Source organism: Colletes latitarsis, chromosome 7 (genome assembly GCF_051014445.1).
Source record: "Colletes latitarsis isolate SP2378_abdomen chromosome 7, iyColLati1, whole genome shotgun sequence".
NCBI classification, from domain to species: Eukaryota; Metazoa; Arthropoda; class Insecta; order Hymenoptera; family Colletidae; genus Colletes; species Colletes latitarsis.
This window is the reverse complement of record NC_135140.1, coordinates 22,769,002-22,787,962: the sequence shown is the minus strand read 5'-3', so window position 1 is coordinate 22,787,962 and position 18,961 is coordinate 22,769,002. Positions and strand designations below refer to the sequence as shown.

At 45.8% G+C, this 18,961-nt stretch overlaps 1 protein-coding gene across 2 annotated transcripts in view; it reads right to left on the bottom strand.

The window, feature by feature from the left end:
- Orb2 (cytoplasmic polyadenylation element-binding protein orb2) overlaps positions 1-18,961 on the bottom strand; it is an 81,285-nt gene that overhangs the window by 28,171 nt on the left and 34,153 nt on the right. For both annotated transcript variants that reach the window (XR_013080023.1, XM_076769165.1), the window contains one exon: positions 3,063-3,113. Coding sequence is in view for 1 of the 2 variants with exons in the window: in XM_076769165.1 (XP_076625280.1) it covers positions 3,063-3,113 (51 nt within the window). In the remaining variant the exon portion in view is untranslated. The remainder of the gene's footprint in view (positions 1-3,062; positions 3,114-18,961) is intronic.

Below are 18,961 nucleotides of genomic sequence, written 5' to 3'. Positions count from 1 at the left end.
ATTCCTAGTAGAGTCGACGAGGGGCATCAACGATTAAAATATTTAATCATCGCGCTAAACGTGTTTGGTTAAAGCCGAATTTACTACAATTACTTTCCTTTCCCCTCTGTTCCTTCCTTTTCTAGTCCACGCGGGACTCGTATGAAAATTTTGCGGTACCAAAGGAATATTCGAGAAGATATGTATTTCTACGCAACGTCACGATAAATTTGTCGGATCACGGCATACGGAGAACGCGTACATATGCATAGGGAACGTGAAATGAAGTCTTCTACTTGGTACGCTAGACTCGGCAGGCAATAGCTCGGTTATTTATTCCGTCTTATTATGCAAGCAAGGAAAGTAGCGAATAACAGCAGAAGAGGAGTCCAAGTTTGCTAAAATTGCTTCGTGATCTTGTTTTGCCATTCGAGGAAGTTTAGCCAATGGGATTGGCGGGTTAACGATGAAAATCTTTTTACGAACTCTTTGGAATCATTACGGTGGCGCGAAATAGACGTCTCGTTAATAAAATTGTAAATGCACGATTCATCACGGCGAGCAACAACGAGACGAAGATACGTTCGTTTAGAGGCTGCATATATAAAATCGAAGCGGTTACCGTCGTCTAAATAACGAAGATCGGTCGAATTTATGGAGTATCCGTAGCAAGTTACACGCAGGAAAGGTGAAACCGTAAAGGGTATTGGGCTGTTGTAAGGCGAGACCCTCTGTCTCCTCTGCCAGCTAATTAATGTACATACTTATTGTTTCGGTAGCTGCGGTCCGCGCGGAATCTGCATCCGCTGAATATGCAACGCGTCCGCCTTGACCTCCCAACCACCACTCTATGCATACCTATTGGTTTTCTCCGTGACGAAAAAGGGTCGAGCCACGAGAATACGAAACACGCGACACGTGTCTGTGCATTCACCGAACGCGGTAATCCGGATTAATTTCGCCGGTCGTTCGATGTATCGCGCACCAACGTTTATTTTGTACGGTCATTCTTTCACCAGTTTATTTTTACGTATTCGTTTACGTATCTTTAAAGTAATCGCATTTAAAACTCTGATATTAGGCGCGCATTAAAATGCAAATAGACGAGAATGACGTAACACGGCACAGCATTTTGTGTAAACGATGCGAAACCAGGTGATTTACTGGCTCGCGCGACAATGTGTGATGCGCAATTGTTTTACATCGTTTACATAAAATGTACTATGTTGCGTCACTCGACGTCACAAAGTCTAAACGCCTAGCCTAAACGCTAAACTGCCTCGAAACGGTATTTGTAACGTTACCGAGACAAATGGCTTACGTTCTTTCGTAATGTTTATTTTACTTATCGTTAAGAGTACGGGTAATAAATGTGTCGAGTTTACGATGGACCGGCGCGCGTTACGGTTTCAAAAGATAAAAGTCGCAAAGGAATCGGAATTGGTGGTATCGGCGTTGAGAAAAGAGACAGAGTCCCTTTCTATGTTTCTTTCCTATTAGCGGCCTGTCTTTTGGTTTGTTCGCGTAATAACGGTAATAACAATAAGTCGTCCGTTTTCCCAAGTTGAAATACCGTTTGAAACGAACATTCGAGGAGCGAGAACTTCGGGACAGGAGCGACTGCAACGGTGGCAGAATACAATTTACAGAATGACGTGCGTGGAAAGGTCAGAGGGTCCGTTGTATCGTTAGCGGGCACACGCTAGCTCGTTCGCACCGATTGCTCGGACGAACGCGTAACATTCCAGTCGAGACAGGGCTCGTTTACGTATTTCGCAAACCAGCTCTTCTTCGGTTGCAAGTCTGCTCGAGCGATTGGCCAACTAGAGAATTACGGTAGGCCTTAAACACATATTCGGTCCGATGGTTTGCACGAAATTACTCTTACCCTTTGCCTGGAATTTTCGCCAAAACCGAGTGCTCGGATTTTCGCGTTTCCTTCGATTTTTACGGTACGCGTCAAAAGAGAGACGAATGGAAGTTTTAGTTTCAAGAGAAACATCCAAGCACCGGAGAAAAATATTTTACGAGCAAATGTCGTAAATTTCTCCGTGTTCGACGAACCGGTTGGATTTCTTGTTTGGCGTTTCACCGAAATGGAAATTGGTCGCAGAATTATCGATACGCGACGCGACGCAAAGTCCGCGTTACGAAACGGTTCGTATTTACACGCTTGCGTTTCACGCTGCCGAGATTCTGCATAGACAGTCGTCCCTCATCAACGGAGGACTCCGTGCATATCTGTCACGCGTGCGATTCCTATGGCATGCTCGTGTAATTTCAGTCTGCGCTCGATCTCCGACAAGCCATCAACCAGCTACCGGTACAAAATTCACGGCGAATGCTCTCCGCGAACAAGAGAATCGACGAGCCGGTTCCTTTTGCAAGATCTCGCCGTTTAAATTCCTACCACGAATTTCTATTTTCTCGTCGTGCGAACTCGGAACGGACCCAGAATACGTTTCGAAAAACCAACGCGCAGTTCGAACGTCGATTATCGGAATAGAAAACGAGATGAACAATACAAGATCTCGAATTTGTTCTCTTTTTTCGCGACACCGAGTGTCCTTTGTAGCCGTTTTTCTTTCCTAAACAGTAGGTATCGTTTCTCTGTCGGCGTACATTGGCAGAAGTAGTCCGAGTAGAGGAGTTTCGCAGCTCGATGTTGCGAGAAGGGCTGTTGCGCGAAAGGGAAAAACGCGAGGAAAAGGCGAAAGAAATCGAAGATAAGATTGCGCGGCCGGTTCTAATGGGCTACCGAGCAAAGTACAGGCTTGCGGCTAGTCCTTTTCCAGCGATTACGATGTAGAAAGAGGAAGCGAACGTTGCGGAGAAGAAGGAGGAGTGTCGTGTTTCCCCGACTGCCGTCAGAAAGGTATACAAGGAGGCATTGCGCAACTATAAATTTTAATTGACCGTGCCGTGCCGTGCTGTGCCGTGCCGTGCCGTGCCGTGGCCCGTTGGTCTCCTCTCGACCCGAGGGAACAGGATCTTCCGTCGGCGAACGCGACTCGACTCGACTCGCCGGATTCGAGAACGAACCAACAAAAGGACGAAACAATCGATCAGCAGTTTTTACTCACCGTGTAACTGCGCGAGCGACTGCAGCGTGCTGGCATTGCAGTTTATGTATCCTGAAACAGAAACGTAACGTTTCGATTAAAAATGCAGTCTCTTCGGGAACCGATGCCTGCGCGAATCGCACGATCTTCGATTTCGAAATTCCATAAATTATCGGCGAGGCGAGGCGCGACGCGACGCGACGCCGCGTGAAAGCGACGCGTCAATTTTGCAAATCTCTCAAGATTTATAGTCAAAAAATGCTATTTAATCGTTGTTCGTTGGCTTCTTGGTCGCGCAAACGCAACATCTTTTCTAGCTAAATAACGAATCCAAAAAAAAAATACAATTTCAAAACAAGATAGATGTTTATATCACTCAAGACCTTATATCAAAATATTAATGCTTCGAATAAATAACGATGCTCGTAATAAAAAAAATCGAGCGAGCCGCATAATCGGATAACCTGCATGTTTAACGTGTCTTGGATTATGTAGACAAAACTATTTCGAGACCGAAAAAGTTCAAGGTTGGATGCGATGTAAAATTTTCCTTTGTAGAGAGCGTGGAAAACTATAATAAAAGGCCTTTTAGGGAAACTATGATCGTCTTTCCCCGGACTCGCTCCAACTGTTTTTCTCGGTGTACGCGTTTATGCGAGGTTACTACGCCCGAGCATATTACGTCGCAACGGTATAAAGGCAAAGATAGAAAGAAAAGAAAAGAAAAGAAACGAAACGAACCGCTCGCGTGCGGTTCTCCAAGATCATGTTGCACAGTGTCGTAAGTATCGGTTCGAAAACCCGCTGTCGGACATGTGGGTCGAACGCGGTTTCACAATTTGGAAAAAGTTTACGTTTTGCCGTGGCGGGAATAAACTGACCGAGGAAACGACTAGATCGCTCGAACGAGTATTTATCCGTACAAAAGGCAGAACAACGCAGTTTTAACCGTACAAGTCAATGTCCTTTTCGTCGAAAGCATCGTTTCATATCCTGTTGGCAAAATTAACGATCCCAGAAGAAGAAGATTTTTCGAAAATATGGTACCCTCGGTCTGGTTAAACGTTCAACTCGTAGCGTGTTCTGTTAGAGATCGCAGCCAACATGCCAACAAACAACGACACTTTGAATTGTTAAAACCCATACTACCCGATCGTCCAGAGACTTTGCAAACGCCCTGTCGTTTTCTTCGGCATTGCAAGCGCAAACGCAACGAAATATCTAAACGTTTACTTTAGACGCGAATGCATTTAACGGCATTTGCCAATACGTAATCGTGAGGAATCGGCTTGAAAAATTCGATTGGTCGAGAGGGGATTGGACGCGTCTTGAATCGAACAAGTTTCGTAAACGGGAACCACCAAGTATCATCTAGGCAACGAGCAATCTCCGACAACAACTTTAGCCAGAGAATGGCTAAAAATTAGTAAATAATAAATCTTGGGTCGTGGCAGCCGCGAAACGATTCGCGGGACGTGCTCGTCGTGACTAATCTCTCGTACCGTTACCGTAATAGCGATGTCAGGCGCAAAATCATTTTCTCCGCGAACGTGCGATACCTACTTGCAAGAGAGAAACATCGGACGAAAAGAAGGACGTTGTTTCGTGTTTGCGCGACCACCGAGAAGGATAGAAACTCTAGAAACGCAGGGAAGTTGCGTTTTCGCGTTTTGCGAAAGCACCGCTTGCCACCGTTCTTTAAAGTTTCATTCACACGGGTTCGCAACTATCTCCTTTTCATCGACGATGGCTAACCAGCGAAACGCACGCACGATTCACCTCTTTGCTCCAATTTCTCTCATAATCGCCTCCAACTATTTTCATCTATTTTTGGAAATTTTTTTCTCAAAAACCGACCAACGAATTTTAATTATTTTTCTTTTACATGTATACGTTTGCTTTTCGTGATGAAATTATTAGTATAAACGTGTCACGTTCCGGTGTAAAGTACAGGTCTTCGGTGAAAGAAAAATCAGTAGAGGAACGAACCACTAGCGTACTGGGTCAGACGTCCCGGCCAGCCTTAAACTACGTCTGACCGATACTGTCTACGTTCCCCTTATCGACGATTTATCCTAGTATACATATGTAGTATAATCTTTGTAATATCGTGAATAAAATTTCTCTTAATGGTACTTGGCCATTATCGATGGTATTGACTCTTGTTATGGACCCATAATAGTTGGAGTATTTTCTAGTTTAATAATAGTCGTTATGAAATTTAGTACGGCGCGGCGAAACGAGACACGCGAAACGAGAGGTTTTCAATTACGAAACTCAACGCGTTATTAGTTAACGTTGCTATATGGTTGGAATAGAAGGCGGGCGATTCGATCGGCTTACGCGCGTAGAAAAATCCTCGAGCAAGACGATCGGTCCTCTCGGAGCGAGCGAGTTTAGGTAACCGCGCTTTAGTCCCGAGTCCTGAGCAAAGTTTAAGAGAAAGTCTCGTTTCAATTTACTCGTGACTTTATATTCGCATCGTTCTATGCACGAGTGGAAGGATGGTCTCGCGGGAGTCGATAAAGGTGTAACTATTCGTTTCGAGCAGAAAGAATCACGTCCTAGGAGGAAGAAATCCGCGGGAGAATCGTTCGAGCGACTTCATCTCGTCCTATAGATGTCCCGATATCGCTTTTTCTACCGATGTAGTGGCACGATCTCCGTGCGATCGTGCCGTTGTGCAGGTAATCCTGCCCGATCGATCGACCAAAAGAACTCGGAAGATCGCGACAATCGCCAGTGTAAATGGGGCAAATGGACCGCCAACACGCTTTTCGTCCCAACTACATACTATAACTCGACGATAAAAAATCGTACATCAACTTTTAAGGAGTCTGTAAAAGAAATCACGAAAAAATCTATCGCTGTTTCCAAGCGAGTTTGCTGTCTAGGCGTCGATTGTGATACAATAATGTTGCTGTTCGGTATCGGAACTCTTCGCTGGTTGTGTTTTCGTTCGCAAACGTAAATATTTGAGGATTTCGGTGGTCAGAAATATCGACGATACAGATAGTACGTAACTTTGATTTAAATAAAGCGAAGATCAAAGGTAGTGTTTTTAATTTTCACCGTAAAAATATCCGTTTCCTGTATAGGATTCGACTAGCGTGGCTGGCAGGGACTGTTGCGCTTTGTCGAGCAGTCCAATATGTCACGTTCTATCGAAAGCTCTTTCACTATCAGCACAGAGCGTCCAACACAAATTGGTAATCCGATGTTGGTCCTTTGTCGTCGACGATAGTAACGATTCTTTTGTGCATTGTCTATTCGATTTGTTTCGATAGTATTGCCAAGTAGCGAGATAGGAAATATTTATCGATAAGAATGACGGTGTATCGATACTCTGTTGTTTGATGATTTTTTGAGAAAGTTTTTTTTTTCTTTTTTTTTTTCTCAAGTAAAGAAAGAAGGAAAAACAAACGTTGCTTAATTCTCTGTATCCGCTTCGCAACGCCGCGCCGCCGTCCAACTTCGCTACCATACTTTACACAACTTATCGAAAAGAATCTTGTTTCCGTTGGATAATCGCGAGATCGTTTCGATTTAAATATGGTTAGTGAAACCGAATGGTGGTTTACTATCGGCGATAATTTAAATGCGAGAACGACTGGAAACTCGAGAATTAAATAGATGCATAATAACCGGGAAACACCGTCGAATAACGCTGTAAAAACATACGCGCGCGTCGATTCCAGTTTTCTCGCGTTCGTTTACGTACGATTTCGTATACCGGGAGACTTGGAGTAACCTCCGGACGAAATTGCATCATGGGTTAACAAACTTTTAACAGCGTCAATTAATACGCGCCAAACGATAAATGGCAAGCCGTATAACCAACAATTGTAAATTTAATCTCCAATTATTCTTTAAAATTAACAACGTAACCCGTATACGAACGGTTCGAGCATACTTGTGTAAACTTGAAATCTAGTTTAGGGTCGATAACCTATAACTAAATATATCAAAGTGTCGTGTAATGAGATTTTATCGTAACTCTCGCAGCTGCCCCCGTCCCTGCGCAATTCAAAACGTTCCTCTTACCAGCGTCAACGAGGTTACCGATCTTGCTGTAATTTACGGTACCTTACTCGCCTTCTCGCACCGAATCACCGAAACCGTTAACAAATCCTCGCCAACTCTCTTGGCTTCGTAAACCGTATCACCGGTAATTTTTTAACCCCCGAGCTATCCCATTCGTTCCAACGTTCTCGTGTTTTATCGATTCGAGTACACGATACCACCCTGTCAAACTTGATATTATTTTTCTCTATCTTTTATCGTATGATTTTTTTTAAGATATCCCGTAGACATTTTCGACGCCAGCTACCCCGAAAAGATCCAAATAACGCGATAAATCCTCCCCTCGCCTCGGTCGTGCGAAAACTCCTCTCTTTACGTGTTTACACTCGGCAGACTCGAATTTATTCGCTGGAACGAGTTCGTCGATGTATCGGGCAATTGTCTCCTTCGGTTATGGCCCGCGCGGATTATGTTTCAGAAACAAAACGCTAGTTTCGAGCGAATGACTCGCGCGCGTTTCCCTGCCGCGAAAAGCCGAACCACAAAACCGTGACGACTTGACTTTTTGCCAAACGAGCCTGTCCCGCGTCGCGCCGTTTCGATCAAATTTCCAAACGCTTTCTCCTCGGTCTCGCGACTGAAACCTTGGCGTATCCCCATTAGTCCAGACGTTATACGACCAGATGACGCACAGTGATTCGAATATATGGCCGTTCGAGACGAAAATCGTAACTTTCCCGTTCGTTGAAACAATTATAGGCTATGTAGAGAGCTTGTGAATTACTGAAAAATTTACGCGACGGAACGTGGCGCGACGTTATCGCGTCCGACCTACCGTACGTCCAAAGGCGTTCGTCCGTCGATCGAAAATCACGCCAACTAATGCGCCGAGACGCTAATCTAGAGAGTAAACCGGTTCCAAGTTGGATGAAGTTCGAGTCGAGGTTTAAGCGTGCTCGTGGAATCGAACGTGGCAAGGCCAGAAAGCGTAATGGTAGCGACGGCTCGCTTTCCACGGCAGATTTACTGGATACCTCCGGCTACCGGCTTAACGAGAATCGACTAATGGCCTTGTAGGGTCTCCTCGACGGATGTTCGGTCCTCGGCACTCTGTCCCGCTTGACCAACCACCGCTCTGGTAAATCTGATCGCGATCGCGAGACGTTCCAACGCGGAAGTAACGCGAGACCACCGTACCGTTTCACTCTTTTAAATTCTCTTCGCTGAAATCCAAACTCCGACACCGAAGACTCGATTTCTTGTCGTATAGTAACGCTGGACGGAAGGAACGACGCGAACGCAGGAAAGAAAACTCTCGGCGTCGATCATTTCGTCGATGTCTCGATCCCGCGATCGAAACAATGCCAACGATATCTCTTTCGTGGATAAATTCATGCCGCTCGCGAGGATAACTCCGAGGATCGTCTAGTCTTTCGATCGTGACGTTGTTCCCTGTCTGCTCGGCTGGCAGCTCGGAATAGCGGTATTCGTGAACCATCCAACATGGAGATGGAAAAGTTTCTGCCCCTAGACGACGTTTCGATCTTCCTTCCTTCTCTTCGCGGAACTCGACAAGATAGACGCGCTTCGATTCGCCCAGAGACGGACAAAACTCATTCGGATAATAAATTGTCAAATACCGTTACGCGTACGATCGAAACGGTCAAATTCGATACGGTCGTAATGGTATTTAACTCGAGAACGTGCAGCACGATTGCGTACATATCGCACTGAGAAATCCTAACGCCCCTATTTACTCGCGAGTTTATTTTTTTGCAGCAATGATCGCGTACAGCTCTGTAAGTCCGTTACAGAAAAGTTGAAAACACTTTTTTTATTAGCAAACGCATTAATAACTCACCGCCGACGCAACAACTTGCGCAACGACCGCTAACGTTATGCGCGCAATTAATCGTGATGTGTGTACGATGGCACATCGGTGTCTCTCCAACCACGGGAAACACATATAAACTAGCTGGGATTTCGCTACGCAGAAAATTGAATTGTCGCTTGATGCGGACGCGGACGCAGATACGGCCGTCGATAGGATGCGTCGAATGATTTGCGTGGTCCGGGACTTAATAGGCGTAATAAATCAAACGCATCTTTATACAGAGAACAATGTAGAATGTTGGTCGCGTATCTGCGACACCGATGATGCGCTGCACCACAGTCTTCCATACAAAATATCCGGACACTAGGATTTTTACCCGAATTTACGAGAAGAGAACACAACTAGTGTCCGTTACCGTATCACGAAGAAGAGCGGCACGAATAAATGCTACAAGATTAGAGGTTCGGCCCGCATTATGTTCCCCCGTCAACCTATTTCCGTAGCTTTTGTTCCAATTGTTGGCGTTTTTCAACGCGTACCCTTTCAACGGAACGCAGCAGATTGCTTCGAGATAAAAATATCCGTTCGATTCCGCGCTCTACACGCTTCAACCTCGCATTGATCCCGGCGCGGCGCAGTTAAATACAGTTTCTGCCTCGATTAATTCTTTCGATGAACGGTGCACACTACGGCAAACGCATCACCGGCGTGCGCCAACATGTTTCAATTGCAGATCCGAGTGCAACACCGAAAATATCAAAACAACCAGCTGTGCGTTTCGTTCCAGATCGGACCGTCTTTGGACCGTGATCCAAGAACATTTTTCATCGCGTTTCGGTCGCGAAAATGCATCGTGTTCCAAGTTAGAGGCCGCGGAACGTGAAACAGTCATTGTCGTTTCAGGGATAACTGTAAACTCAAGATCGACTTCTAATTCAGCATCGTCGGAAGTGGCAGCGGTTGTCGTCGCCTCTTACAAACAATTTCAAACGTCCATCGTATTCCTCGGTTGCCAAAGGATTTAACGCGTCGATTAATATTAAAAAAAAAACTCAATTCCTCGAGCCGGTAAAAATGAAAATCAACGTGTAGTCGTCGACGATGAAAGTTACCCTATTCCTTCCACGCTGCGCTGACATTTAAATACTCTTCGTCCAATCTCTCTGTCGCGAGTATACAATAAAATTGTCCGTCATAAAATTATCTGCTATAAAGAGCCAACATCCAACGAGAACTTGAACGACTCTTTTCGTACGTTTGTCTCGGCACTCGCAAACTCCGTACCCGTTAATGCAAACCTATCGTTCCCAAGTTGCGATAAAGTTCTCAAGCTTTTTGCCAAAGCTCTGTCTCCAAGTAAATGCCTTAAAAAATGAATATTTAATTGAAACTTGGATCAACAGACAGCGCGATACTTGATAACTGGTTATAACGACGATTTGATCGTTCGCAGAATCTGTGTCGTTTATTGTTAGATCGTTTATATCCATGCCACCGCCGCGCCGATTGAAATGGCACGAGAAAATGAAGTCGTAATTTTATCTTTTCCTCTCTACTGTGTACTTACTACTAAATATTTACCAAGAAACTGATACATGGTTACGCAATCATCCTGGACGCGTAGTCGCACGGTTCCAGTAATTAAATTATTTCGCAGAGGCTACTTAAAGGTACCGACTTTAAAAAGGCGGATATTTTCAGTGGCACTGAATAATTACTGAAATAAATAAATTAGTTTATTTGTACGCGAAACGTGCAATTAATTTGTTTTTCAGCATAGCATTAAACGAATCGTTCGATTTGTCGTTTCGTACTCGACTGGATTTCGTTCCCGCGACGGGGAAAATCCGTATATTTTAACCGCTATTGAAAACGATACAAGCGATAGATCGTAAGTGTATATTCGTTGTAATTTGTCGCGCGACGTTTCGAGAGGAGGAAGTTGGGTCTTGGTGCCTCTTCGAAACAACGGTTGAAACACCGTAAAACGTCCCGATGACGAACCAAGACCTATGCGCGTTTGAAAACCGTGCCCTGTCGTTCACGAGCATTCGCGCAAATGCTACGCTGTAAACGCAAACGACAGATGCTAACCGAGGAGCTGGCTCTGTGCTCGTGGCATCGCCTACGATTCCGCTGCTCCTTCAAACATCTCGAAAACGAAACAAACATTTTGTTTAATCGAAGGAAAAAAGAAATAAGTTTGCCTTCTGTCGACGACTTGTGGCAACCGATCGGAGAGTTAAACGGCGCGCGACGACGTGGTCTGTTTCGCTCGGTACCGAGCACATTTTTCGACCGATTGCCTCCGAACTTTCTTTCCCGTGTTCTGCTCCGGTAAAACACCCGCCGACAATAATTATTTATCGTTGATGGTCGTCGTCGTCGTCGTCGTCGAGCAACGAACGATCGGGGGATCCCATACGCTCGAATCACGCGTGGAAATTTACTCGTTGCGTAAGAGTTTGTCTTTCCTCTTCGCTGGAATATACATATAATCGTTCGACGAACGACTTACCGCCTACAGTACCAATCGATCGAGCCGATACTGACCTGCAACAGAAGAAAATTAAGCATCGTTATTCACTTGTCCCTTTACCGGTCCTTTTACGTAAACAGCATTCAGCGTTATTTGTCCGTAATTCTAGGGAATCTGACTCCGAATCGAAACTAGTTACATAAATCAGTGGTCTGGTGTCGCGTGAACAATTTGCACCAGATCTCTTTAGCGGGTAGGCTAGCAAACGTTGTAGCTGGAAATGAGCCACGAGCCATTATTAGGCACTTTAGGTCGAACGATACTACGGGCTCGCACAAGTTCCGCAACTATTTTATAATTTGGTCTTCCGATTAAATATCAAGCCGGTAACCTGCCACCCTGTAACAGCCTGTTCTGGCCCAGACAACAAACTCCAAATAAAAATAAATAACTGAATAGCAAAGAGTTTGAAACGCGAGAGAAACAGAGAATTTCGTATCCTTTAATTGTTGACAAATGTGTTGGTTACTCCGAACGATGGGAACGGAAGGGTCCTGTTCGGGTAAGAGAAACTTTTGTTGTATTCGTCAAGTTCCTTAGGTTGATTAAACTATTGTCACGCTAATAATCGCACGGCACGGCGGACCAATCGGTGGGTCGTCGCGTTCGAGTTGTATAATCGCAAATGTTTCCAACAGTATACGGCGAGCGAAGGTCGATCGCGCGTCGTCTGCTTGCGCGCATTACATAGCTTTGCCCCTCTATCGATACGACGACGCAGTCTCATCGAGAGAACCTTGTAATAGTTGCATCGTGTTCGTTCGACCAATTAACATACTCGCCGTACGCCGGAGGAAGAAAATTTCCCAAATTGCAAGCAGAACCCGAACGGCCTGGAATTTCTTTCTCTTTGACAATGCCGACTGTTTAGGGGGCCCAGTAATACAATTTCACCCTATAACTGTTATTCTGTTTAAACGATATTGCATAGACTCTGTAAACGACGAAGTTCGATAGAGTTCTCGAGCGCGAGATTCGTTAACGTCCACTTGGAATTAACGTGGATCGCTGGTCCGGGGGGTATGGATTCTGAGATCGCCGATCATATTTCTAGGGGCAAGTTTTATTCGTATACACCGGTCGATCAAGTTGAGAAATACTTTCCAAGTAGGTGCGGTCGTGTCGTCAGAATGTCAGCCGGTGCTGATGGTATTGTTACGGTCAGAGAATGGGATCCAACGACGAGACCCGCGCGAACCCACGGCTCATCATCGAACGCAGATTTATTAATCAGAGGCGTTACGAGCCAACAAACATCGTTATCGTCCGATCGGCAGGCAGCTTACTACGCGCGTCTCGTAATAAAATCCAAGAGACCGTTGCCGACCCGCGGGGCAAACGAATCAACGTTTGCCCGGTGAAAGCGTTAGATAACAATTTCAGTTGGGACAAGTTTAGTCTCGTATCGCGCGGACAACCGAAAGCGACCTTATTCTCCTCTCCCTCGAATCGCCGCTACTCCTCATCATCATCATCATCGTCAATGACAAACAACTAATACCTTTTAATGTACAGAGTGACCTAAAGTCGGTCGCCTTCCCTTTTAAGGAACTTTGTCCAGAGTGTTTTTGGAATTCGTAATTTTAGAACCGATCCTGGCCAACTAGAACGCATTGCAACTGTACACAGACTATAAATGCAAATGTGAAAGCATTTTCTACCGGGCACGTTAAATCGAGAACCGCGAACGGTTCGAAAGGCTCAAGACACCCGGTAGAGCTCGGCCTATTCAATTAGGCTGGCATCGGTGACATAACGCGAGCTACGATACGGATGTGCATATTAACCCATTTAGCTCCGTTACACAGGGACAATGCATGATACGCGTTGCGCGCAATGCAGCCGACTTCGACCGTCGAAATGGACGCGGAAGAAGGTTCACGGAACGGGACAACGAAACAAACGTCGTTAATTATAGAGGGACTTTGAACGCGGACGCTCGAAACAAGAGCAGACCGACCGAATCGACTGGTCGTCGTTTCATCTAAAATTCTCTTCGGTAGCCCCCTTTAAATTCGAAAGTAAAAGGTTTACGATTCGAAAACTTGTTAATTTACTATCGGGCAAAGCGCGAAAAAGATCACAAGCTCGCAAATATCGCTTATCGTTAAAGAGACGTGGCCCGTTTCGAAACGGGCGCTGACATTTCTTCGACGATCCGTGAAAACGAGGATCGTAACCGAAACTCGGTTCGCTCGTTAGTGCTACGTACATACATACATAGATAGATATGTACGTATGTATGTATACGCAGAGTGAGCAAAGTAACCAGGTTATTCCAACACGATGATAGCTGCGTCGTAACCCGGTTAACCCGTTTTTCGAATGGGTTTCAGAACTGCACCGAAACCTGTAATTTATTGCTCGTATTTATTCTTGTATGCAATATTTATCGTTATTTTATTATCTCTTACTATAAATAATCTCCAGACAACGGCTCTCTGGCTGCTTTTACGTGTCCGAGGGGGACAAGCAAGAGTATGTTTTAGAGAGCAGGAATACTAGCTTTTAACGCGATCCTTCTTCTATTTGGGAATTTCGATTCGTGACTGGTTACGTTAACCTCGCGTTGGTAACTCGATTTTTCTCGAGTCAGTCAGTCAACCAAGAGATTCGACGTATAGCTAATCGGTATTAACGTTATTAGGCTTTTATCGAGAACAATGAGGGATAGATAATCGCGCAGCAACTTTCTTAACGCGGAAGGGTCGAGAGATTGCGATAACCCCAAGGTAACGTTTCGAGGCGAAAGAATAACGAAAAATGAAATTGCCGATAAAATAAATATAGAAAGAAACGGATGAAAAGATTTAACGATTCGAATAAATTCCTGTGCGTTGGTTTCATCGACTATCTGTCGTTGGGATTAAATGTTGCCCGTCTCCGTTGTTTCGGAGCGTCGAAACGTTCAACTTGAGACGCGCGAACGTTTCTGAGCAAAGGTTAACCGCATTATTCGTTTCCTAACGCAAACGCAAAGATAAGAATGCAGCAAGTTTAACAAATCCGGAGAGTAGGTTTACAGCTCGATTCGGTTCGCGCGAAAAGATTGTCGCTTCTACGCGGATAACTTGGAGCAATTTCGTATTCTGTAGCGACCGGTAATCTCTTTTAACGCCAACATTACGCGTCGCGTTCTTTTTTCAGAAAAAGAACCAGCACGATTGCAGTCAGCCTTGACCATGGTCCAGAAAGTTTGTACAGAAAGCGAAAGTAGGTAAATAATTGTTTTTTTTCATTTTCTGAATACGCCCGCTCGTTGCGTTCGTTTAATTAAACGGAGGAGGTGCTCGAATTAAATAATCGTAGAACGTTTCGCCGACGTTAATCCTGTATTTAGACCACGGGCCGAGCAACGAGTAAAAAGCGCCACTCGAGAAAGTCTTTCTCCAAGAGGCGTGGTTCGTCGATTATGTTGCAAGAATGCAGGCGTGCCAGAAATTTTATCCGATTCTTTTGGCAGCTTTTGTTACTGTAATATACATACGAATGCAACTCGGTACACATATACCTGTAAAAGTGTGCGAATAATGCGTTCGCAAGGTTGCGTTGCGCGCAACGATAGCGTAAAGAGAAACGACTCGCCGCGCCGATCGCGTTGCCGATGCATTTACGCAGCAACCCAGGAAACTAGTCGGTCGCTAAGATTTCAAGTGATCCTTTAGCCTTCGATATTAAACAGGATCGATCGGTCAGATTCTCGTCTAAATCGATTAAGAAAGAAGAAAGTAGATGGGTCTATGTACGTAACGACGAAACGAAAGCGGAGGGACCGTGACGCGTGACAAAGAACCAAGTCGGATAAACATTAAACGATCGATTTACATAAGAAAAGCGTCGTGAAACGCGAGCAACTAGAAGAGAAAAGCAGGAAAGGTGGTTGACTGGAAAGGTACGTGGAAAGGAGAGATGAGTCGGAGCGGTCGCTATACAATTCTTAGTTAAGAATAGTATCAACCGACACCTCGAACTCTTTGAGAGGTTAAATCGGCTAAAGAGACGAGAGGAGGAGAAGGAGCTACCAGGGTGAGGCAGTGACGAGAGAGAAAGCGCATACGAGGAAGAACGAGCGAACCAAAGGTCGAGGAACGAGAGAAGCGTGATTTTGACTCTCGTCAACGGCGCTTTCCAACCAAATCCACGCTATCCGTTATTAACAAATTCACCGATAAGTCACGGAAACCTCGTGAAAAAAAAAAAAAAGTGTCGGTCAACTCTTTACCCTGCGTCTCGACGATATCCAGATAATTTTCTTTTAATATTTTTCGCGCTCCCGGATGTTCGTTACTGAGGCGAGTCCTAATTAGAGTTTAAATCAAAATTATATAGCCTGGCTCGCTTTCAACGCGTTGGACAAGCTTCCTTTGGACAGACACTCTCCAAGTTCGAAAGGAAAGTTACGAATACGAATGAAATACGACGCAAACGAGCTTCTCTCTTCCGGTGAATTGCATCTGGTGAAAAGGCACGTACTTGCGAGAAACATCTTAAATGGAAAGAGAATCGATCCAAAGGGCCGGTCGGGCCGGGGCGAGCAGGGGCGTGGGAGGTCGAGGGAGGCGCGCGCGGAAACCGCGAGTAGACGAATATGGGTCGCGTTAAAATTACTCGAGTTCCGTGGCCCGGCTCGGAATACGCGTTTTACTCGTGCTCTTCCGTGGCGAGGTCGTTGAATTCGAGAACCGAGGTTTATTCTTTCCATGCGAACATTTTCGAACAACCTCTGAGCGAAACGGTTGAAAAGCGCCGAGGCATCGACGTCGAAGGACGCGTCCAGAATACGCGATCGCTGTTTCGCGTCGCGTCGCCGCGATTCTGATCTCTGAACTTGGGTTCCTCGTCGCACGAGGACATTGATCGCGGTTCGAAACAGCAAAAAAGTTGCCAACGTATTCCCTGCAGTCGGTCACTAACGCGAGTTGCTATACAGCAGGGTGTTCGGCCATCTCTGGGAACAAATTTTAACGAGAGATTCTAGAAGTCAAAATAAGACGAAAATCAAGAATACCGATCAACTTGTCGATCGGAGTTTCGTTAAAGTTCCATACTGACTTGGAACCACGGTATATACAAACAGGATAATACGTATTAATTATCAGTGGTTATCGAACAAACGACAGGACGAGATACAATAAGGTGGAAAAACGGTTTCGACAAAGGCAAAGTGCTAACATACATATATGGGTCAGGACAATTGATAATTTACAAGGTGGCTCGTATCTGCATAACTTACAACCAGGTTTTAAAACAAGTATTTATTGCTTGCACTTTTACTGTATTATTATGAACTGGGTGATTTTTATTTCTACGTGTTTCGAGTCAGGAAAAATGGACAAGTTTCTTGTAGCCTATTGGCAAAACACGATTCGCGATCCGGGATTCATCTAAATTCATGTAGAAAAACGTTGTTCCCGATATATCGTAGGTCGCACGGGGATTTTGCGTTATTTAATTTCCTGCAAAAGCTCGGCTGCATTGTCCGAACGTTTGTTGCTGGGATAAACTCGGTCAACCGGAAGTATCGTACGAGCACGCGCTTCGAACCGTTAGCGAGCGCAGAATTATCCAACAATGGGCTTCCCACGTTTTATACGCGTTAAACGGTGGATAAGAAGGTGACGAGGATGCGCAGAAAGGGAAAAAGTACGCGTTTTCGCGAGAATTAACATTTAAGAGAATACGAAGGCGATAGAACGGCAACGTAGACGTTAAAATAAATGGCGGTGCCCGGGCACGAAAAGACACTCGCGATCGTTATCCAGCGACGCGACGCACCACTCGGACGAAAGAAAGGACATTGAGAGCGCGCGCCTAGGGATGCGGGCAATTCGGGGAGCTGGTCTAAATTTAAATGGCCCGGTACTCGTGTATCGTTAACGAAACGCACTGGCAGCCGTCCACAGCCGGCTCCGAGCGAACACGTGCGTCGATCCTCGTCTAACGTTCGCCTCGCACTGCGATCAGCTGGCCCGCATACGAACGCACTTTCAACCCTCTTGAGCGATTCTTACGGGCCGATATCTCGTTCGGTTCGCAGACAGCACCTTTCTAGCAGAGAGGGCCATCGGCATTTTGCTACATAGAAACGTCCAACGGTACTAATTGGACTATTTGGATTATTTTCAAAAATAAGTGGAAGGGGTTGGCTTGTGCCTCTATCTTGGAGAAACCCTGACCCCGTGGGTCTCGAGCTCGTGTTCTCGTAAGCATCGGTTTCTAAAGCGCATCGTTCGCTGTCGCGAGTTAGGTTTGGTTGGTTGCGAGACCGACTACTCATCTAGATGCAGCAGTTCGCGACAATTCCGCGCCCCATGAAAATGTTTTGTATCACGGAAACGCGCATTCACCGCCGGCAAGCAAAGGGTAGAGACGCTGCAATTTTCTAGAGTCTACCGGTCGCTCGTTCTACCTGCGTCAATTGCGAGAGAGGCTTCCGGATGCGTACAGGGCCGTATGAATACGGTTCTCGTGAATGGAGTTATTGCAGTCGAGGTGGCTTATTCTCCTCGCGTCTGTTTCCGCGTCGCTCGATACGCGCGCAGAAAAGACCACGAGAGGAGGGTCGAACAAAAAGTGGGGGAGTAGAGACGGAATCAGGGATGGGGAAAGTTGACGCAACGATGACGCGGACCCAGGTTGCTGCAAGCGTGAAAGAACGCGTGAAAGAACGCGCGAAACCGTCCGGATACTGACGTCACTGGACATCCGTAATCGTCGGTTATTGACGTATTAGCCAGCAACCAGGGGGAGGATGGATGACAATTCCCCTATAGGTTCCAACGATGGTGGTTCTGGGCGAACGCACCTGTCCGGCCGTGATAACGAGTTCGAGACCCCTTCGAGCAGCTTCTTCGAACCGTTTGAAAATCCCTTGGCGTGCCAGACTAACGGAATCGCAAAGGTGTTTTGAAAAAGACGCTGGTGGCTCGTCGGAAAAACGGGAGAAAATGGAAACGCGTCGAGTGGGGATCCGTCGAGCGGTAGGAAGGAGAAACGGAGCTAGCGAAGGAGGAGGAAGAAGAACGGCAGATCTGGCTCGGCAGAGGGTGGCTGAAACTATGCGATCGATAGTTGAATGCCCTCTAGTTGACATGCGTAGCCCGTACCTCTGCTCGCCTGATACGTAACTCTTTCTTTTTTCTCCTGGCCCAACCCGCCGCCACTAGATAGATTGACCAGTAGCGCGGCCTCTTTCTCTCACACTTTTCTATCTCTCGATTCTTAGCGAGTTGAGAAAAATCAGCGACGCCAACATATTGCGCGCATTCACCTCGCCAACCGCGAGGTACCGCGATCTATGCCGATTTTAAGAAAATTTCCCAACACGATCGATTAACGTTAGTCGACGAGCGACGATCGAGAACAACTCGAACGGCAAGAAATTCAGAAAAACAACGGGGCGCGTCGTCCCCTTCTCCATTTTATGATATCCAATTAACCGCTCGAGTTGCCATTAATCTGCGAAACCATTTGATAACGCGTTTCTGAATTTAATTACCGTAACAGTTCTGCATTATAATTGTC